At 32.9% G+C, this 19,138-nt stretch overlaps 2 protein-coding genes across 4 annotated transcripts; one reads left to right on the top strand and one right to left on the bottom strand.

Annotated features, from left to right (window-relative positions):
- Positions 1 to 611: 611 nt before the first annotated feature.
- On the bottom strand, positions 612 to 6,029 carry LOC131604059 (pentatricopeptide repeat-containing protein At2g15980-like). 3 transcript variants are annotated; one of them, XM_058876551.1, is made up of 4 exons: positions 5,797 to 6,029; positions 3,319 to 5,212; positions 2,471 to 3,216; positions 612 to 1,495 (listed from the first exon to the last, which is right to left on the bottom strand). In XM_058876551.1, exon 2 carries the CDS (start codon positions 5,012 to 5,014, stop codon positions 3,587 to 3,589), a length of 1,428 nt encoding a protein of 475 aa, XP_058732534.1. In that variant the 5' UTR covers positions 5,015 to 5,212; positions 5,797 to 6,029; the 3' UTR covers positions 612 to 1,495; positions 2,471 to 3,216; positions 3,319 to 3,586. The 3 variants fall into 3 exon arrangements, with proteins under 3 accessions (XP_058732534.1, XP_058732533.1, XP_058732531.1); XM_058876550.1 differs by adding an exon at positions 5,636 to 5,679 and having other exon boundaries at positions 613 to 1,495; positions 2,471 to 5,212; XM_058876548.1 differs by having other exon boundaries at positions 613 to 1,495; positions 2,471 to 5,212.
- A 3,685-nt stretch (positions 6,030 to 9,714) lies between these two features.
- On the top strand, positions 9,715 to 14,318 carry LOC131604060 (uncharacterized CRM domain-containing protein At3g25440, chloroplastic-like). The gene is made up of 5 exons (XM_058876552.1): positions 9,715 to 10,031; positions 10,222 to 10,297; positions 10,679 to 11,132; positions 11,811 to 12,212; positions 13,632 to 14,318. The coding sequence occupies exons 2-5, from the start codon at positions 10,239 to 10,241 to the stop codon at positions 13,761 to 13,763; spliced, it is 1,047 nt and encodes a 348-aa protein (XP_058732535.1). The 5' UTR covers positions 9,715 to 10,031; positions 10,222 to 10,238; the 3' UTR covers positions 13,764 to 14,318.
- The last annotated feature ends 4,820 nt before the right edge of the window (positions 14,319 to 19,138 follow it).

A 19,138-nucleotide genomic window follows, 5' to 3' on the forward strand; every position in this document is an offset into this window, starting at 1 on the left:
ATATTTGTATTTATTATTTAAAATATTTTAAATGTATGTATGAAATTTTTTGAAATTGTTTATTTTATTATTTATAATGTAATTTGATTTTGGAAAAAAATATATATTTTTTTAAATTGATTTCACTAAATGGATGATGGCGGTGCGGGGTACCCGAACTCAACCCAAATTCTTTTTAGTCGGGGTACTCATCTAAATTTTCAAGTAACATTATTAAAACTTTTCACTTTCTTCACTCCTAATTACTCTACAAGTACAAATCACAATCCAGAATCACACATTCACATTTTAAATACTAATTTTAAGTACTATCATTAAACCTTATTGTTTATCCTTAAAACACTCTAAAATTAATTCAAAACAACTTAGAATTTTGGGCTTTATTCCAAGTTCATTTTTAATTAATCAAAAACCCAAACCAATTATAAATTATCAAACTAATTTATCAAATACTTAAAAGTTTTCCGAACCTAAATAAAATATTCCAAAACACTGATTTTCAGAGGTTAATATCAAAACCAACTCTCTACGTCCCATATTATACCAGCTGCATCACAATTTAAAAATCCAAACTTAAAATAACTTTTAGCAAAACCAAAATTATAACAAGATTGAAAATGGCATACAGATCAAAGCTAAAGCCAAAAGCTAGATTAAAACAATATATTTTTGTGAAACAATAAACACGAGGGCATCAAATTCCCACTGACATACATATTCTATCATTATTTAAACATTGGATAAAACTTATAAAGAATTCCTAAACAATGTCATTTCCATTCTCCATCATTCCCTAAAAAAAATAAGAATTTAATTATAAAAAGTTTGAGGGGAGAAGATGAATATTGTGATAGGCATCCCTTAATGGAATTAGAAATCATGGGATCAAAATCAAAATCTTCCATCTGCATCACAGATTACCAGCCAAAAGGAGAAAAGGAGACCATATACTTGTCGCCAAGAACTGTCTTGATCTCATCAAATAACAATGATGAGGAGGCGAGAATTTTGAGCTTACGAGAAAAGGCTCGGAAGCTTGAGAAGATTGTTGGTTACAACATGTGAGGCCCAAAGGCAATTGTCCGGTTTGCATATATGAACAAGTTTTGTACGAGTCATATGACATGTACTTGGGGCACATGAGAATAGGATTAACAATCTTGAGCTTGGCAATTCGCTCACTAACATCCCTTCAGTCACCTTTCGTAAAAATCAACGTAACATTCCCCACAAGGAGTGGAACGAGATTAAGGAAAGCGTTGTTGTTCCCAGTTTTCTCCGCTTCTTGGATGATAGAGCGTTTCATCAATGAATTCTTCCCCATTACTACCACTGAATCTTCGTGCAGTGACCTTCTTATACCCTGAAGCTGGTTTGATCCAACATTATCGGCTGAAACCACCAAAACTTGTGTGTACTCTCGAAGAAGCCTCCTCATCTTTGGATCGTAAGCTGCCTTCGCCACCTTCCCAGCCATTGTTCCTGATCCAAACCTCTGAACCGATCAAACCAGTTAGTTACAGATTAAAAACAATATTGGAACTGAAAATATATGATCAAAATAAAGCTGCAAGAAACATTTTAAAGCAAATCAAACTAACAGAAAAAATCACAGTACTTCATACACTTGGACATGAATGCGACATCACAATTACAAAATCTACTCATACATCACTCAGTTCACTAATTAACTATTCAGTAATAACCATGTCATTTACATTAGTAATGCGGAAAAAAAAAGGTGAATTTTTTTTCTAAAAAACATGCTATAGTCAAGAAAACCCTCCGCATTTTGCAGGCATCCCAGATAATTCAGTCTTATGGTTCCTCATTATCTGCATATGTCATTCTAACTCCATGTTATTGTGTATGAACTGAAAGCTGTTTTAGTGGTAACAGTAACACTATTAAGGCCTCCACAACACATTGTCCAATTCATACAAAAATATGATAAAAATTAAAATTTAGATGAAATAAACAAAAGATATTATAAAACGCAAGTAGAAACCCGAAACAAATTGTAGCAAATGGAATTGAGATTTGAGAGAAACATCGAGGGCAAAGAAAACGGTTGAAGAATGTAACAGATTGGCCGAAGGAAAGAAAAGAAGGTGGAAACGAAGCGGATGGAAATGGACGACAGTATGTTGAATAAAGGGTAGCCATAATAATTGGAGATTGATTAGGGAAGAAGTGATTGGTAGGGGTTATTAAGAGATACTAGCTGGTATTTGGAGAAAGGAGAAAGAGAAGATCTTTGAGATTTCCGAAGAGCTACTTGTTTCTTTCTCTAGCTGGAGCTTGAAAGTAGGACAAAGCTTAACTAAACTACCCAATAGAGCGACAAAGCAAACAAAACAGTATAACACAACTGTATAATGACTAAACTTGCATGAACAAATTAATCAACAAAACGGAATAGATCAAACTATAAATTAGATCAATATAGGATAAATGAATGACTACGAACCTTAAGGTCGAAGCACACGTGAAGCAGCGCAAAATACTACGGCGGCGTCTCAAAGAGCACAGCAGCACAAAATATTACAGCTAGTCCAGATTGAAGTAGTACTACCGTGTCGTTTGTTCTTGTTGCTTCTCGATTCTTGCCAAATATTACTATAATGCAACTGTTTTGCAGCTCCTGATTCTATTACACAAACGATGATTCATGTTCAAATAGCTAAACACTTACTAAAACCCTTAACCCTCTTCTTCTCATCTTTTTCTTCTTCATCAGAACAACAACAAATCAATATGCTTGTTTGTAGTCTAGAACTCCAAGATAATGTGAAACTCCATCTACTAAAGCTAATGTGAAACTCCAAGGTATAACCAGACCAAACTTTTGCACTTAGCCTTGGTAGTTTCACATTAGCTTTGGGTATATACTTAACTTTCTCACTAATCTATTAAGTTTTTTAAGTGCATGTTTGAATTGGCCGCGACCGATACCGGCAACCAACCATCTGTAGGTAACTTGAGTTTATTTGCTGCAGATTTTATCAACACTCACACTAGCAGCAGCTTCCTCAACAGCTAGTGTTGTAGATCTCTTGCTTAATTCTCAAGGATCTTTTTGTCCTATAAAGCTTTGCTGCAGGTACAGGATATCTGCAGCTTTGGCCTTTGTGTCATGGTTTCACTCCTTGGCATCCTCTCTTTTTAACCTTTATCTTTATCTGTTGCCCTCTCTGTGATTCTCATTTAATTCCCCTGTAAAAATATTAGATTAAGCATTGTTTATTCTGCAATACTTTTCCATATTTTACATGAGACAATCCTAGTTTATTAGTGATGTATGACTTAAAAACTCACATGCATTTGTAATACAAAATTGGTCCATGGAGTTCGACATTTTTGATTGATCTGTTCAGTTCTGTTCGACATTATTATCAGATTGACCTGTTTGATTCTGTTTCTCGCACAAAGTTACCATGTATCAGATACACCAAGAACAGGAATTCATAAAAAGCCTACCAGTACCAGATTCATGTTCAATCTGCTATTATGAATGAGTCCAAGGAAACAAGAAAACAGACTAGTATACAGATTTCGGATTTTATAGTTAGCAAACAAAAAGTAATTAATCTGTTAGCTCTGCATGAGTTTGCACCATTTCTTTCCTCAAAGCTTCTGCCATTTCCTTGTTCCCTTGCCTAATATACCCATCAATAAAACCTTCATATATATTCAAATTCGGTTCAAACCCTTTTCCTACCATCTCTGCCTGAAGCTTCAAAGCATCTCCCATCTTCCCCTCGAAACACAACCCCTTAATCAAGGCCTCGTAACTCTTCTCCTTTGGAACCAAACCAAACTTACCAACTCCACTCTTGAAAAACTCCATAGCTTCTTCAACCCTACCTCTATCACAAAGTAACCTAACCACCATATCAACAGTTAATGCATCAGGTCTAAAATCCTTCCTGCACATATCCTTATAAACAAGAACAGCTGAATCAACATCGTCAACATTACAATACCCCTTAACAAGATTCTCATAAGTCGAAACCGTTGCATCAATACCAACCAATCCCATGTCTCTGAAAAACTCCTCGGCTTTTCCAACATCACCAATCTTACAAAACCCACCAATTATGGTATTATAACTAACCACATCAGGCTCAATTTCCTTCTTCCTCATTTCCTTCCACATCTTTTCACAATCTCCCATCCTCCCTCCCTCACAAAACGCAGTCATCAATAAACTATAACTATAAGCATTAGGATCACAATTCATTTCACACATTTCACCCCAAATTTCCTCAACCTTCTCCATCAAACCATTTTGATAACAACACAACATCAATGTATTAAAAGTATGCACATTAGGGTTAACAACTCTAAAACCCCTTTTCGAAAAATCATATTTTTCTTCATCTAACCTAAAAAACTCCCGGTAAATCTCATACCCTACATCCACCCCCAATTTTCCACAAACCCTAGAAACTAAAGAATTCAAAGTCATAACCTTGGGGCTAATCCCACGGGAGAGTAACATTCTAGTAATTTCAACGGAAGGTTCGATTTTTCTAGACTGCAAACACGCTTCAATCAACAAATCAAAAACAAAAGGAGCAGAACCACAATCTCGATAAGAATTGACAAGAATCTCGAAAAGCTTCACCGGCGTCTCGGGGCTGAGAAGAGCGGTTCTGATGGTGTTGTAAGCGTGTGAGTAGAGGCGGCCACGTGCGAGGATGTGAATGATGGTGGAGTAGGAGGAAAGGTTGTGGTGACAGAGGGATTTGGATTTGGTCCATTGGTAGAAGTGAAGTGCGAGGTGGGGTTTGTTGTTGAGGTGGAGAGTGATTTGGGAGAAATCGGTTGGGTTGAAGCCGTTTGGGTAGAGGGAATGGAGAGTGTTCCAGCGGGATTTGGAACGTTGGTTGGTGAGGATTGAAACTGCGGAAGTTACAGCAATTTGTTGTTGTTCTGATGATGAAGAAAAAGATGAGAAGAAGAGGGTTAAGGGTTTTAGTAAGTGTTTAGCTATTTGAACATGAATCATCGTTTGTGTAATAGAATCAGGAGCTGCAAAACAGTTGCATTATAGTAATATTTCGCAAGAATTGATTGGCGTGAAATAAATGAATTCACGTGTGAGAGTGCAGCGGCGCAAACAATGAAATCAACAGCATATTTTCATCTCTCAATTGGAAAAAAACCTTAAGTACACTGGATAATGGCCACAGCCCACAGTCCAATTCTGAAATAGAGAAAAGAACATCACATTTATTAAATCTACTCATATATCATTTGCATTAATAATGCATACAATTTAGAAAAGCAAACAACAGCACTAACAAAACTATCTAAAAAATATACCATACTTAAGAAAATCCACATTCAATCTTAAAACTATAGTATCTCTCACCCAGCAGAAGGAATGAAATTAAAATAGACATGAAGTAATTAACTAAAATGATAGAAAACTTAGAATGGCATGTTAACTAACTTAACTGAAAAAGCAGCATCAGAAGAGCTAATACTACTAATAACAAACTAAATAGGTGAGAGTAAATTGCGTAAACTAAGATACATTCGATGCAAATTTTGAATAAAATCTACTGTGTCATTTTACCAAACACGTAGAGTGCAGAATTGAAATGGAATTATCTCATTTATTCACCTCTTAGATGAAAAAAGAAAAATCGAAATGCACACAGAATCAATCTGCATAACAACGACATTAAATTGATCAATTATAATTCATAGTTCAAGATGCTCTTAGCAAAACAAAAGCAATTACTCTACTGAACTCAAAAAATGTCAAGGAAAGATCTTTCTTACAGAATGGGGAATGTTTTGAGATGGGGCTTGTTGAAGCGTGTGAAGATGAGGGGGAGTAAATGGAGGTGAATCGAAATTGTATTGGTGTAAGTGATGGAATGACATCAACCGAGTCTACATTTAGTGTTGCATTTGCTTATATGGAATATGAGGAGACAGGCAATTTATGTTGATGTTGGATAAGTTTTTAAACAATTATTAGTGAAGAAAATTTTTTTGTCCACAAGTGATTTTGACGGATAAAGATCTTTCTTTAATGCCACCAGCCATATTAAACGGAAGAAATTTGGTTCTCCAAATGCAACATTTTGGATGTTAGGATTTACAAGACGTCTACAACATAGGCAACTACTTACGCCTATATTACTATCATGTGTTAGCTTAGCATAAGTATACTATGTCATTGAGTATTAATATATGTAGTCAAAACTTGAAGATTAAACTATGTCATTGATTTTTAATTTCATTTGTGTCAAGATCACATAACTGATAAGAAATTTAACATAAGTCTAAAAGTTAATACATATTAAAAATATAAACATAAATCAATGCGAACGAGAAATGTGCAAAGCTTCAAATAAATCAAAAAATAGTGGGTCATCCTCGTCAGCAGCAACTTTTTGGAGATAACGATGAAGCAAGGTGGAAACATGAGCCCAACTCAGATCAAATGATCATGCTTCGTAAGAAGGAATTGGCACCTCTCTTGGCGCGTCATGAGGGGAAGTATCAACCAAGGATGTGAAACACGATGATATCACTTCAGGTATCCAACATCTACGACGTTCTGATGGTAACCAATCCACTCAACATCAATGTAATCAACCATTAGGCTATGTTTGGGAGTTTGGAGGGGAGGGGAGGGGAAGGCTTCCAAAAATGAAATTTTAAAAAAATATAAAAAAATATTTGACATTTTTTAAAAAAATGATTTTGTTTAGAATGATAAAAGAGTTATTATCATTACTAAATTTTTAATTTTCAGAATACTATAACAACCTAAAAGATATTTGGAAAATTTATGTAAGCCTTTCAAAACCCTCCAAAACCCTCCTTCAATACAATTTTTGAGTTCCCCCATTTTATGGGGTTTTTGGTGTTATGAATAAACTCAAACCCTCCAAAACCCTCCTACCCAAAATCTTTTTATCCTTTTCACCCAATTCTTCTTATTTTTCAAAGTCCTCCCCTCCCTTCCCCTCCAAACTCCCAAACATAGCCTTAAATAACCAGGAGGTAGTGGTGGAACATACTGCATATATCCTAATTGACGTATATATTTTTTAGGGAATTATGGAACAATTGTGTATCCCCACTTCAGAGACCTCATGTACAGGCATAACTCGTCAAATTGGCGCCATGCTCTATGATCTTCAAATGGGCGTCACGTGACGTCTGTATGTGCCAGCTCCTCCAAAATAGATTTCAACTCATCCACCTTTAGAACTCCTTGCTTATAGGACCATCTTATAGTTTGAGGAAGTCCACAATTATCAACTGTTTTCTAATTCTCATTTTATCCAAGCGTTGGAAAAATACTCGTGAATCCAACATTGTTACAAAATTAATACTATTAATAAACAAATTTAATAAAAAAACTAAATTAAAATAAATACCTGTAGTAAAGTAGGATATCCACTGAGTTACTTGCAACTGAACATGGAAGAATATCCTAGATATCTGTAGAGGCTAACCAATGCAGATGCTCCCCAACTGTATCCCTCCATCTCTCCAAATATGTAAATAGTAACAAATATCATGCCCCGACAAGCGTAAAAATCTTGTCGGCAAAAATTATGGAACCCACCAACATCAGCCTATACGCTTTGGTCGCACAGTCCCATCTACAAGCAGCTCGATGATCTTTGAATAAGTCGTATAACCACTCCAACTTATAATAAACACCCTTGCAGCTACGCTTTGGTCGCACACTCCCATCTACAAGCAGCTCGATGATCTTTGAATAAGTAGTATAACCACTCCAACTTATAATAAGCACCCTTGCAGCTACAGACATGTCCTACTGCCTCACTTTGTGACACTCCTAAGTAATCTACAACAAGTGCAATAACAACTTCTCGATGGCATCTCGTGGCTCCAGAACACTTCCCTGATAAGAATGTGAAGTAGATAAGATACGTTGTCCAGAGTAATGCCCATCTCACCAAATGACATGTGAAATGAATATATCTCTACTCTCTAGATGCCATCTCTCTACAAATGATGATACCAGGTTTGTGTTTATCTTCGTCAAACTAGTTCTCTAAAGTGAAGATAGACTATATCGACTCATCCACCTCTCAATCTTTACTGGGAGACTATGAGGAACCATCGATGTAAACTTCAGCCCATGTCCACCAACCTTCAACTCTTTCTTTAGACCTCTCTCCTAAAAATAATTAAAAGTATGGGTATTATAAAACACAAAATTAAAAATTAAAATATTATTCAATATAAAGTAAATGTCATTTACTCACCTCACTAAACTATAAATATCGAGCAACATTACTTTATTAAGAAAGACGTGTCGTGTGACCCTTATAGAAAGCCAACCGATTGCAATGTGTATGCAGATGCACCAATACACTCTTTCTCACCGGCCAACATCGTTGGAGCGCCCCGTCTTAAACCAAGCTCTAGAATCCTACCGTCCATGACTCATGTTCACGCCACTGTCAAAACAACAAAAGAACACATCAAAAAAATTTAAAAAATAAACCTGAACACATATGGAAAGAGTTTTGGTGCATTAACTTTTAAAAAATTCTGAACACTTCATAAATGAGTTATGGTGAAGGTTTCACCAAATCGAAAGACATTGCAAATGAGTTTCGGTATGTAACAAAAAATTGGAAGACTTAGCCTAAGAGTTCCAGTGTAATTATAAATCCGGAGGACTTAATGAATCTGCTCCGATTTGTAATATGTGAGCCAGAAAAGTTGTTGGAAGTGTTCCGACATGTAAGAAATTTCGTGTATCAAAAGAGTTAAGAAACGAGAGGGAAAAAAGTGCAAGTTTCTGAAAGATAAATTATATATATGAGGGTATTTTGTGTGTGTATATATATATATATATATATATATATATATATATATATATATATATATATATATATATATATATATATATATATATATATATATATAATGTAAGGGTAGAGGATAAATGATGGAGTATGAGGTAAAATTTTCCATAAGATATGTTTATAAAAAAATAAAATAAAGAGTGAAAACCCATTTTGGTTCCTCACAAAAATTACAAAATCTAAATTAATCCCCACAAAAGAAAAGATTCGATTTAATCTCTTATAAAATTTATCCCATCATATTAGTCCATCTATTAATTGTTATATTTTATTTGTTAAACTTTCAAATCTCTTCCACTTCCACCCTTCTCATGCAAAATGCAAACTTTTATATTTAATAGTAAACTTAGTTCACGATGCAATGGAAATTATGTTATTGTTTCGTATGGATTAGGAACGATTTGTAAATAGTTTGAAAAAATAGAGCATATAGTTTGAAAAAATAGAGCATGAATTAAATTATGTGAAAAGTTTTATTTAAAACAATAATAACATAAAATATACTGAAAAACAAGATAATGAAGAATGCACAGATGAGTATAATGTTGCAAAAAAAAAAAAATTATAAACCGATCAACCAAATCAAATCAAACTGGTTGGTTTGATTCGCTTCCATTTTTAAAGTACTAAAACCGAACCAAATCAAACCTATATAAATATAGTCCATCTAGACATTTTTTTGATAAAAACTGATTCAAACCAAACCAATTAAATTCCTAACCTTCGGTGTTCTCCTATTTTCTCTTAAATAATTTTCAATTTTAATTTATTTAATAATATAAATTGTGGCCACCATAATACTTTAACATCATATTGAAACATTTTTTGGTGTGGATCCATCCACAATAATCCTTCCATTCCTTTTTCATATTATTCCAAACGAAGCAATGACTTGCCACTTTCATGCAAAACAAACAACCCCTAGAGCTACGGCGTGTTAACCTTCTTCCTCCAAAACTTCTTCTTCTTCCTCCTCCACGCTATCGTTCATCTTTATTCTCCACCATTCAACCTTATTCAACCCTAGTATAAATCGTTTCCCGCTACTCGTTGAACCCCTACATTGTTCCGGAGCTCATTGAACCCTATTACCCTAATACCCTCCGTTCACCAACATCGGTCAATGCCACTGGCTCTCGGTTATATAAAGTAAGTTCATATCCATTTGTGATTCCTTCTCTTTCAATTCCAACATCTCATCTTTGACACTCATCTTTGCCGGCAAAATTCGGAGATCGAGGCTTCTTACAAATGCTAGTTGTTTAAATAAATTTAGACTTGGCTCAAGTATCTTTGTTTAAATAAATTCCCATCACTCCTTTCTTTTATGATTTTTCAGCTGGATTCTGGACTTTTATGTTTTCTGCAGCTTCAGTCAGAGGAACAAGACACAGGTTTTCCTACCCATTCAATAGGTATACTTTTCCCAGTTAAAAAACATTTCATTTATTGGATTCGTATTTGTTCTTTTTTTTTTTCCATAATGATTTCCATATTGGATTATCTTTTTGTTGTCTTCCTTCTTACTTCTCAAGTCGGTAGAGAAAGGGTGGAAAACATCTTTTACTTATGTTTTCTTGAATTTATTTAGGCTCCATATGTATAGGGCCACTACATTTTTTTTGATGAAAAGGCTACTACTGTTTTAGATTCATATCTTTTCAACTTAATTCTACATAATTTAGATCAACATTTTCTCAGAAAAAAATAATATTAATGCTTGTATAAGATATAATCCCAGGCTCCTTTTATAGTGCTGCTGACTCCTGAATGCAATTTATATTCTCGCAATGCAGACATAGCTTATTCTGGCTATGCTTAGTTGAAGATGTTCCGACCATTGCATCATCCCTTACAAGATGTTTTCGATCTTTTACTCCTTATTCCATACATCCAAGAACTTACAGCACACCGAGACATCTTTCAAAACTACCCCCTGTATGTTCTCCATCAGCTTTTGTTTCACAGCTCGGATCAAATGTCATTGGAAGCCAATGTAATCAGGCAAACCGGCTACCTTCCAGATACACAAGTAATTCATCAGTTGAACTGAAGACCCAAAATGATGTTGTACGGTTCTCTCTGTATAAGCCTGGGGATATTAGTTCTGAAACGAAGAGCCAGAGTAAAAAAACAATGAAAAAATCTAAAAGGGCCAAAGTGAATGAGCTCAAATTTTATCGTTTGAAGGCAAAACAAAAGATGTATTCTCCTAATCCAGAAGTTAGAATTCGCTATAAGCTTGAAAAGGTTGGATTTTACTGTAACTGTAATTTTTATGCTTAAAGCTTTATTTTATGTAGCTAGCTACTGCTTTTACTCTGCCTCAGCTGCTTGGTTTTGTTACTGATGTTATACTTTTATGACAATTTTACACTTTTCAGATGCTTACTTTTGCAATTTTATCATCATGTAATTATACATTTTCAACCTTTTATTTGAATAGAAAATGTTAGTATAATTAGTACTATGCGGGGGTGGGGATCAAATCCTCTCCCTTCTTATCACTCCAGTCCTCAACTCTCCCACCCTAACCTCACATTTTCTAGTTCTCCAGTGTTTGTATGGGTATTGTTCGGTAATCTTTACATAAAGAGTAGTATTTTTTTTTATTGTCTGGGCATTGAAATAACCATTAACCAGAATGCTGCTGCTTGTGGATTTGAATTTGTATCTGCAACACCTCCATGAAGTCTCTTTTCATTTCGGGAAATTTTCTGTGAAGCTATCTGTTAACCTTGCTTAGAAATATAATATAACAGTATATTCAGTTTGTCGTTCTGTTTTTTAACCTAGTTTTGGTATATTCGCATGAAGACATTATTTAGTAACTCAGATGGGTTGGAAATAGGCATTATGCATTTCATCCTTGAATTTTCTTTTCAAAGTTTGGGCATTTTTCTTTTATTTTAACTCATAAATCTACAGGCCAAGCGAAAGGAAACATGGTTGATTGAAAAGCTTAGGAAATTTGATGTTCCGAAGCTCCCAACAGAAACATTTGATCCTGAAATTTTAACCGAGGAGGAGAGGCATTATCTGAAGCGCACTGGAGAGAAAAAGAAACACTATGTTCCAGTTGGGAGACGAGGAGTGTTTGGTGGGGTAGTTCTAAACATGCATCTTCACTGGAAGAATCATGAGACGGTGAAGGTTATATGCAAGCCCTGCAAACCGGGTCAAGCTCAGGAATATGCTGAAGAGCTGGCTCGACTGAGCAAAGGCATTGTGATTGACATCAAACCTAATAATATTATCATTTTTTACCGAGGAAAGAACTATGTACAACCCAAAGTGATGTCACCTCCAGATACATTATCAAAAGCGAAGGTAATTTTGACTTTGCATTAACTCTTCATTAGCAAAAGGTATTTGACGATGATAAGTATAATCAAGGTTGTCAGAATCGAGAGTTTACTTTGAATCGAAAGAGTATAGTAAGATCGAAAAATCGTAAATCGCAACCAAAAATCGGTGGATTCTACTCAAATCGTTTTGTTGAATCGAAAGGGGAAATCAAGATCGCATAATCGAAAATCGCAACCAAAATCGATGGATTCAACTCATAATAGTATATAACTATATAACTATATATATACAGATTAACCTGTTAGCCATAGTCCATATTAGAAACAATTATTATCCCAGAACAGTCAATTATTAGCCCAGAACAGAACAATAACGGGTCGCCTTTACCCATTCTAAAATTACCCACAATAAAAAAAAACCCAAAATCGGTGGAATCCATATAAAATCGCGGATTTTGCTGCGATTCTGCGATTTTGTGCGATTTTATTGGGATTTTGCTCTGGATTAGGATTCTACTCACGATTCAGATCGTTTAGGGTGAGCAAAATCGCAAAATCCATGGATTTTACGATTCTGATCGCGATTCTGATAACAGTGAGTATAATACATTATTTTTTATGAAATTGTATGGTTTAGGTAAGGAAGGAGAAAATCAAGAAATAGAGAATGATTATCATTGTGTAGTAGATGAGAGATAGTGATAAAAAAATTTAAAAAAAAAAAAAAATTCTAAGCAAACACAAATTAGTTTCTAATTTATAGGAAAATCTCTAAAAAATAATCATTTTTCACATGATGTGTAAATTACTCTTTTAAATCTGAATCAAATGGGTCCTAAATTTTTAGAATCTGCTTGAGGTTGGCAGTTATCAAGCACAAGTGCCTGTCAGTTTCATATATATTATTGGAATATCAGAGGGTTGAGATTATACAATGATTTAATTTAACCCATTCAGTTAAAAACTTTTAAGTTATTACAGTGATCATAGTTTCTTGTTGAGCTTAAACTACATTGAAGGGAGTGATTTATATCAAATATTGCATTCTAATATTAATTATCAGTAATTTATAATGTTCAATAATTTTTTTAACTTCATAATTCTTAGGTTTTTTAAATATTCGCGATTTGACAAAAGTTTAAAAACTGCTATAGATTTATGCCTCTACCTATTGCAACCAATCGCAGTCCTTAAGTAAACTAGCGAATAGAAGCTATGGTTTTGCATCTTTTGAGGGACTAATCCTCAAAAAGATAAACATGTATTAGTAAATCCTGTGTCTATTTTCCAGGAAATAAAAGGACCGGTGCTTTCGTAGAGTAGATAAGTTAATAACTTTGAAGTGCTAATTTATAAATTTAGCTTGAATATGTTAGGCTGAGAAAGCGTTATCTTCTCTTCTAGCAAAGAGCTTATGTTTTCTTACTTTTGAAATCTCCAGGCCTTGGAGAAATATCGATATGAGCAGTCACTTGAGCATACTAGCCAGTTCATCGAAAAGTTGGAGAAAGAGCTTGAAGAGTATCATGAGCACGTTGCAAAGTTTAAAAAAAGGAAAGAGGATACAACTTAAGATGTTAGAGTGGACATTAGTTTGCTGTTCCCAATTTATATAAATGATGCCTGATTTATTAATAAACATGTTGCAAGAAAATTCATCATGTTGTTTTGTAGAAGAAAAATGCTGATAACATATTTTTTAACACATTCTTTTCCAATACAGTCTATTACTAACTGAATTTCATAGACGTCTCACTGAAAAACCCGGGCTCTCTCTCAAGGTTGTAGTTATTTTCTCATGGATTAAGGAAGCTTGACTATTTTTTTGGACAGCAATGTCACACAAGAGACTCAGACAAGTGAACTTGTTTGATTTTGAAGAAATGTAAATGTTTTGCTTTCCTTGAAGTGGCTCAAGGCCAGCAGCAATACTCGTGTCGATATGTCAAGTTGTGACTAGTTATAATGTTTCTAAGATAAAAGTTCACATTCCTTGTTTACAGTCTTTAAGTACTGTGATTTGTGTATGACAATTCACATGCTAATTGTATTATCTTAGGTTAATGATGGTGTCATCTACCTCATGGTGTTAATGATGGTGCTAATTGTGATTTCTGCATTTTTTCAACCACTGAGTAACACTTTCCAATTTTCCTTAAATATATCATTGAACTCACTAGTTGGCTAGTGACTGTCTTAATGGTGTTTCTTTGTTGGACTTGGATGAATAATTTAATAGATTTTGGGAGCAAAGCCTCTCAGTTTTCACGAGAATTTTTATATATGCAATGTATTGGAGCAATGTTATTATGCTTGTTTTGTTGAAATGCTGTATATCTGATTTGATTTTCGAAAAGAAAAGCGAGTTCCTGTTCTGTTACTGTGACAATTTCATCAGTTACATAAATTTGGTAAAATGTCATGCATCATAAAGATTCTATCCTAAAGTCTCATTCATTACTTTGGGATGCCAATCATTGAAGAAAGACCACCCAACCCCATTCCCCCAGTTATACCGAAACAAAGTCTGAAACGATTTTGTAACAGATTTCATGTGTCCTCTAGTAGAACTTGTTTCAAAACTACTACTGCATTTAGGTTTAGGATGTGTGAACTGAAAGATGTTACTATCAACATTATCATTACCAGTATGGCATTCACACTCATGATAAGCTGTATATCCAATACATATTGTAAGAAGTTTGTCTTTAAGCAGTTACATGTGAATGAACTCATATAACATGTTCTCAATTCACATTGGCAGTGACTTATCATAACTCAAAAGGGTTTTCCATATCTCTGCCTCTTCTTCTGTCTGTCCATTGGAAATAGCTTTAATTGAAGCTAGACCCACCCAAAGACAAAAAAAGCTAAGGAATCATAATCAACCAAAAATAATTAACAACGACTTTTTGTAATTATCCCTCATTCACGGAGTCTTATTATTGGCCTAGGATCTTGTTGTTTTGATAATGATGTTCATGTGTGGTGTAGATGAGGATGAGTCATCATACCAAACCATTATTAGAGATCCACACGAAAAGGTTTATCTATATTTGTCCCCTCTTTACAGTGTCTGGTTGGTTTATCTTAATTGCTTATTAGTACTTTGATTGCTTAACAGTGATAACAGAACAATATATCATGTAGTATATCTATTTTTCATTATGACCTACTGTACAATGCAATGACCAAGATAGCAAAAAGAAAAGTATTAGTGTTAACCTGTCTGTATCGTTTTATTATAACTATAATAATCATGTTTGAAATTACATGGCAAGGTAACGTTGAAAATCTCCGACATGTAATAGAAACTACTATCATATAGATCTTCTAATTATGGAAAATCAAAACCTTTGTCTTGTTTTTTCTCTTTCTGATTAGAATGATTGATTGCTATAGCACACATCATGGCCTTGAATATATATAATGTTGATAGAGAGGGATCCTGAATTTTATATGGACACTATAAAGCAAAGATGGTGTATTTGCTCTTGTATTACGACCAAAGAGTCATATTTATTCATTAAAACTTGTTAAAAAGGCTAACTCAATTATATAAAATCCGATTATAGGGTAAGGATTGTCCTTATTTATTAGGACATAGACATGTTCAAGTTAGATGTCACTCATGTTTAGGATTGGACATTTGGAGCGTGAAAATAAATAATGGGTGACCCGATAACAAAAACCTAATAGCAGGTGGTCCACTGGATCTTAAATAAAGTTTTTGATATATTAAGAAAAGTGTTGAACTTAACTTAAGCTTACAAATCCAATTTATAAATTAAAAGATATCATTCTATATAAATTTGGTTTTTTTTTCATTGTTCCATGAAATAAAATCAAATAACAAAAATTAAAAGTCCAGTAAAAACAACTAAAATTTAAATATACTAAAAATATGAATAAAAAACTCTTAATGAAAAAAAATACAAAAATACAATTTAATTATTTAATGTTAAATGTTTAAATTTAAATTTAATATTATCAATAATTTATAATTTATAATTGTTGATAGCTAATGAATTAATTGAAATATTTGATAAAATTAATTGTTTCAATTATTTTAAAAAATATAAAATAACATAATTGTTCAATATTCTTTGCATTTAATACATAATGATTTTATTTTAAATTAAAGTAATTTATAAAGAATAAAAAAGAGTTTTAGTTCAAATAATAAGAGTAAAAGTGGAAGAAAAAAAATATAAGTTATAAGCTATCCTAAAAAATACTATATAAAATTAATAAAATAAAAGAAAATGTTAACGACTGTCTCAACGACAATGATTAAGAGTTTAAAAAGATAATCAATACTTGTATTTAATGTTTTAGAAATAAAAATAATTAACTTTTTTTAACAAATAACAAGTTTTTTTTTTTAAAATTACTTGTATTCAATGCATTAAAAATTATAATAAATAATTTATTTAATGAATATTTTTTTTATTTAAAATGCTTAAAGAATGTTTCTGAGCACTCGTTAGCAAGACCTTAAAATAAATTATAAATCCGTGATGAAAAAATTATTAATATTAGACAAAATACCGTTTTTCGTCCCAAATCATTGGACTATATTCATTTTGGTTGATTTCTTTTACTTCTGCAGCTACTTATTCAACTATTGCAGCCATTTTATTATTATTACTATTACTATTTTTATTGTTATTATTACTATTAATAATAATAATAATAATAATAATAATAATAATAATAATAATAATAATAATAATAATGTGTTTAATAAGTAGTTGTAGAAACAAAAGAAATTAACTAATGCAGTAGTTAATAAGTAGTTGCAGAAGAAAAAGAAATCAAACAATATGAATATAGTCCAGTGGTACATCTATTTTAACAATATTTAAGATATCCTGAGTTCAAATAGACTCTGAGATAAAATTAAGACTATGTTTGGATTGATAAAACATAACGGATTAAATTTAATGTCAATAGACTAATATTTTTTCTTCTTGTCATTATTTGAAATGTGTTAAAAGGAACAATACACATATATAAGATAAGTTCCACCCAAAGGCCAAGTCCCACCCTCTCTTTTACTTTTGCCTTTTTTTTTTTTTCTTTTTTCATTACTTCTTTTCAGATTAAAAAAGAAACAATTACGCCGCTGAGTCCGTAATATGTAGTAAATATTTTCTTCTCAAACGAATAAGAAAGAGGTTTAGGAGAGTGAATGTTTTTCAAATCAAACTTAACTAACTCTTAGTTGTTTATTTGACTTTTTAAAAGTCAAGGTTTAAGTTAAAACTTTAACTAACACGTATTAGAGCGTAATTTCAACTTTCAATGAAATAATTGACAATTTTTTATGAATTTTCAATGAAGTATGATGCCACTGTTCGATAATTTTTTTCGAAGAAATATTACATGCTTATAATGTACTTGAAAGTTGAAATGTGTATATAAACTAAATTTAGAGCATATAGTTGCTTGAATGGTGGGGAATGGGGAGCATAGTTATAACTTTACTAACCACCACTTTTACTTTTATGTTCCCCTAAGTAGGTTTCAAAAAAGATGTAACACACAAGTATGATTCTTACCTAATTTTTTTCAAATAATATAAATAGTATTTATTTATATGAATAAACTAACACGAGACTTCGATATGCGATTTTTTTAATCTAAATAATCCAGTTTTTCAACTTTAATACCATATTATCCATCATTTTGGATCCTCTCCTTCAATTTTCTCTCCTTCCCTCTCCATCCTCTCTATCTCTCTCTTAATTTCATTCTCTCTCTTTATTATATTTTGTTTTTTAATGATGAGTGAGAGTGAGATTAAGAGAGAGATAGAGAGGATGGAGAGGGAAGGAGAGAAAACTGAAGGAGATGATCCAAGTCCTATTATCCATGTTTCTCTCGCATATCCCATAGTATTCATGTTTTAAACAAAATAAATTAAGAGATATCTCAATCTTTCCTATAATACTCTTAGGTATCCAATAAAATTTCATTTTTATATATATATATATATATATATATATATATATATATATATATATATATATATATACGGAACCATTTAAACTGTTGGAGGCAATTCGGGAGGGGGTCAACGATGGAGCATATTACACTTGAGACACACCTTGTGAGAGACACACCACTTGTCCACCTAAAACCTTAAGGTGATAGGTGTGTGGATTCTCTCACTTATAAAGTGTTAATTTTCCATTTTCTAACCAATGTGGGACTTCTTCCTCACACTTGATTCTCAACATAAACAACGTTAAAAAAATTCCGGAGATACATCTACGGAACAAATCAACTTAAAATAAAAAAGCACTTCAGAAGATATACCTCCAGAAACAGGAGTATCTTTGAAAACACACATGATGCGTGGGAGATCCACGGAGTAGAATGAGAGATTTCCATAAATTAATCCGAGATGAACCTGTAATGCTATTGACACCTCCACCAATCAATTGAAAGAGGAAGTCAGACAAATTGGCGCCTCCACCAATTTTAAATACGGGGCGCCAATTCAGTCAAAGTGCATTATATTTTGTTTTTAAATTTGTTTTTATGATTAACTTTTAAAATTATTAATAATTAATTAATATTAATTATATTATTAACGTTCTGCTATATTAAAATAATTAATATCACAAATTAATAAGTAACAAAAATAAAAAATATAATACTAATTTTTTATATTAAAATATGGATTATATGAGAGAATATTTTTTTACATTATTGATTTGACCCAGTTGATCTAAGTGACCACTGCTTTCACTCTCCCAAGACCGTATCTCTCATATAGGTCTTGTTGGATTCGTCTGAGGTGTTTGATAAGAAGTCTCGACTGTCACTTCAAGAAATTTTTGTAATTCTCGTCAACTTTATGAACCTAGTTTGATGTTGTCATAAATGAGTTTGTTGCCCATGTTTTCGTAGTTATGTTCTGTTGTTTGTGTTGATTAG

The sequence above is a fragment of the Vicia villosa genome, linkage group LG5 (assembly GCF_029867415.1).
Source record: "Vicia villosa cultivar HV-30 ecotype Madison, WI linkage group LG5, Vvil1.0, whole genome shotgun sequence".
Lineage (NCBI taxonomy): Eukaryota > Viridiplantae > Streptophyta > Magnoliopsida > Fabales > Fabaceae > Vicia > Vicia villosa.

Bases quoted from the DNA above. Each gene is read 5' to 3' on its own strand.
- LOC131604059 (XM_058876551.1), bottom strand. From the start codon at position 5,014: ATGATTCATGTTCAAATAGCTAAACACTTACTAAAACCCTTAACCCTC.
- LOC131604060 (XM_058876552.1), top strand. From the start codon at position 10,239: ATGTTTTCTGCAGCTTCAGTCAGAGGAACAAGACACAGGTTTTCCTAC. The intron at 10,298-10,678 runs GTATACTTTTCC...CTCGCAATGCAG, and splicing joins TTTTCCTACCCATTCAATAG to ACATAGCTTATTCTGGCTAT. The intron at 12,213-13,631 runs GTAATTTTGACT...TGAAATCTCCAG, and splicing joins ATACATTATCAAAAGCGAAG to GCCTTGGAGAAATATCGATA.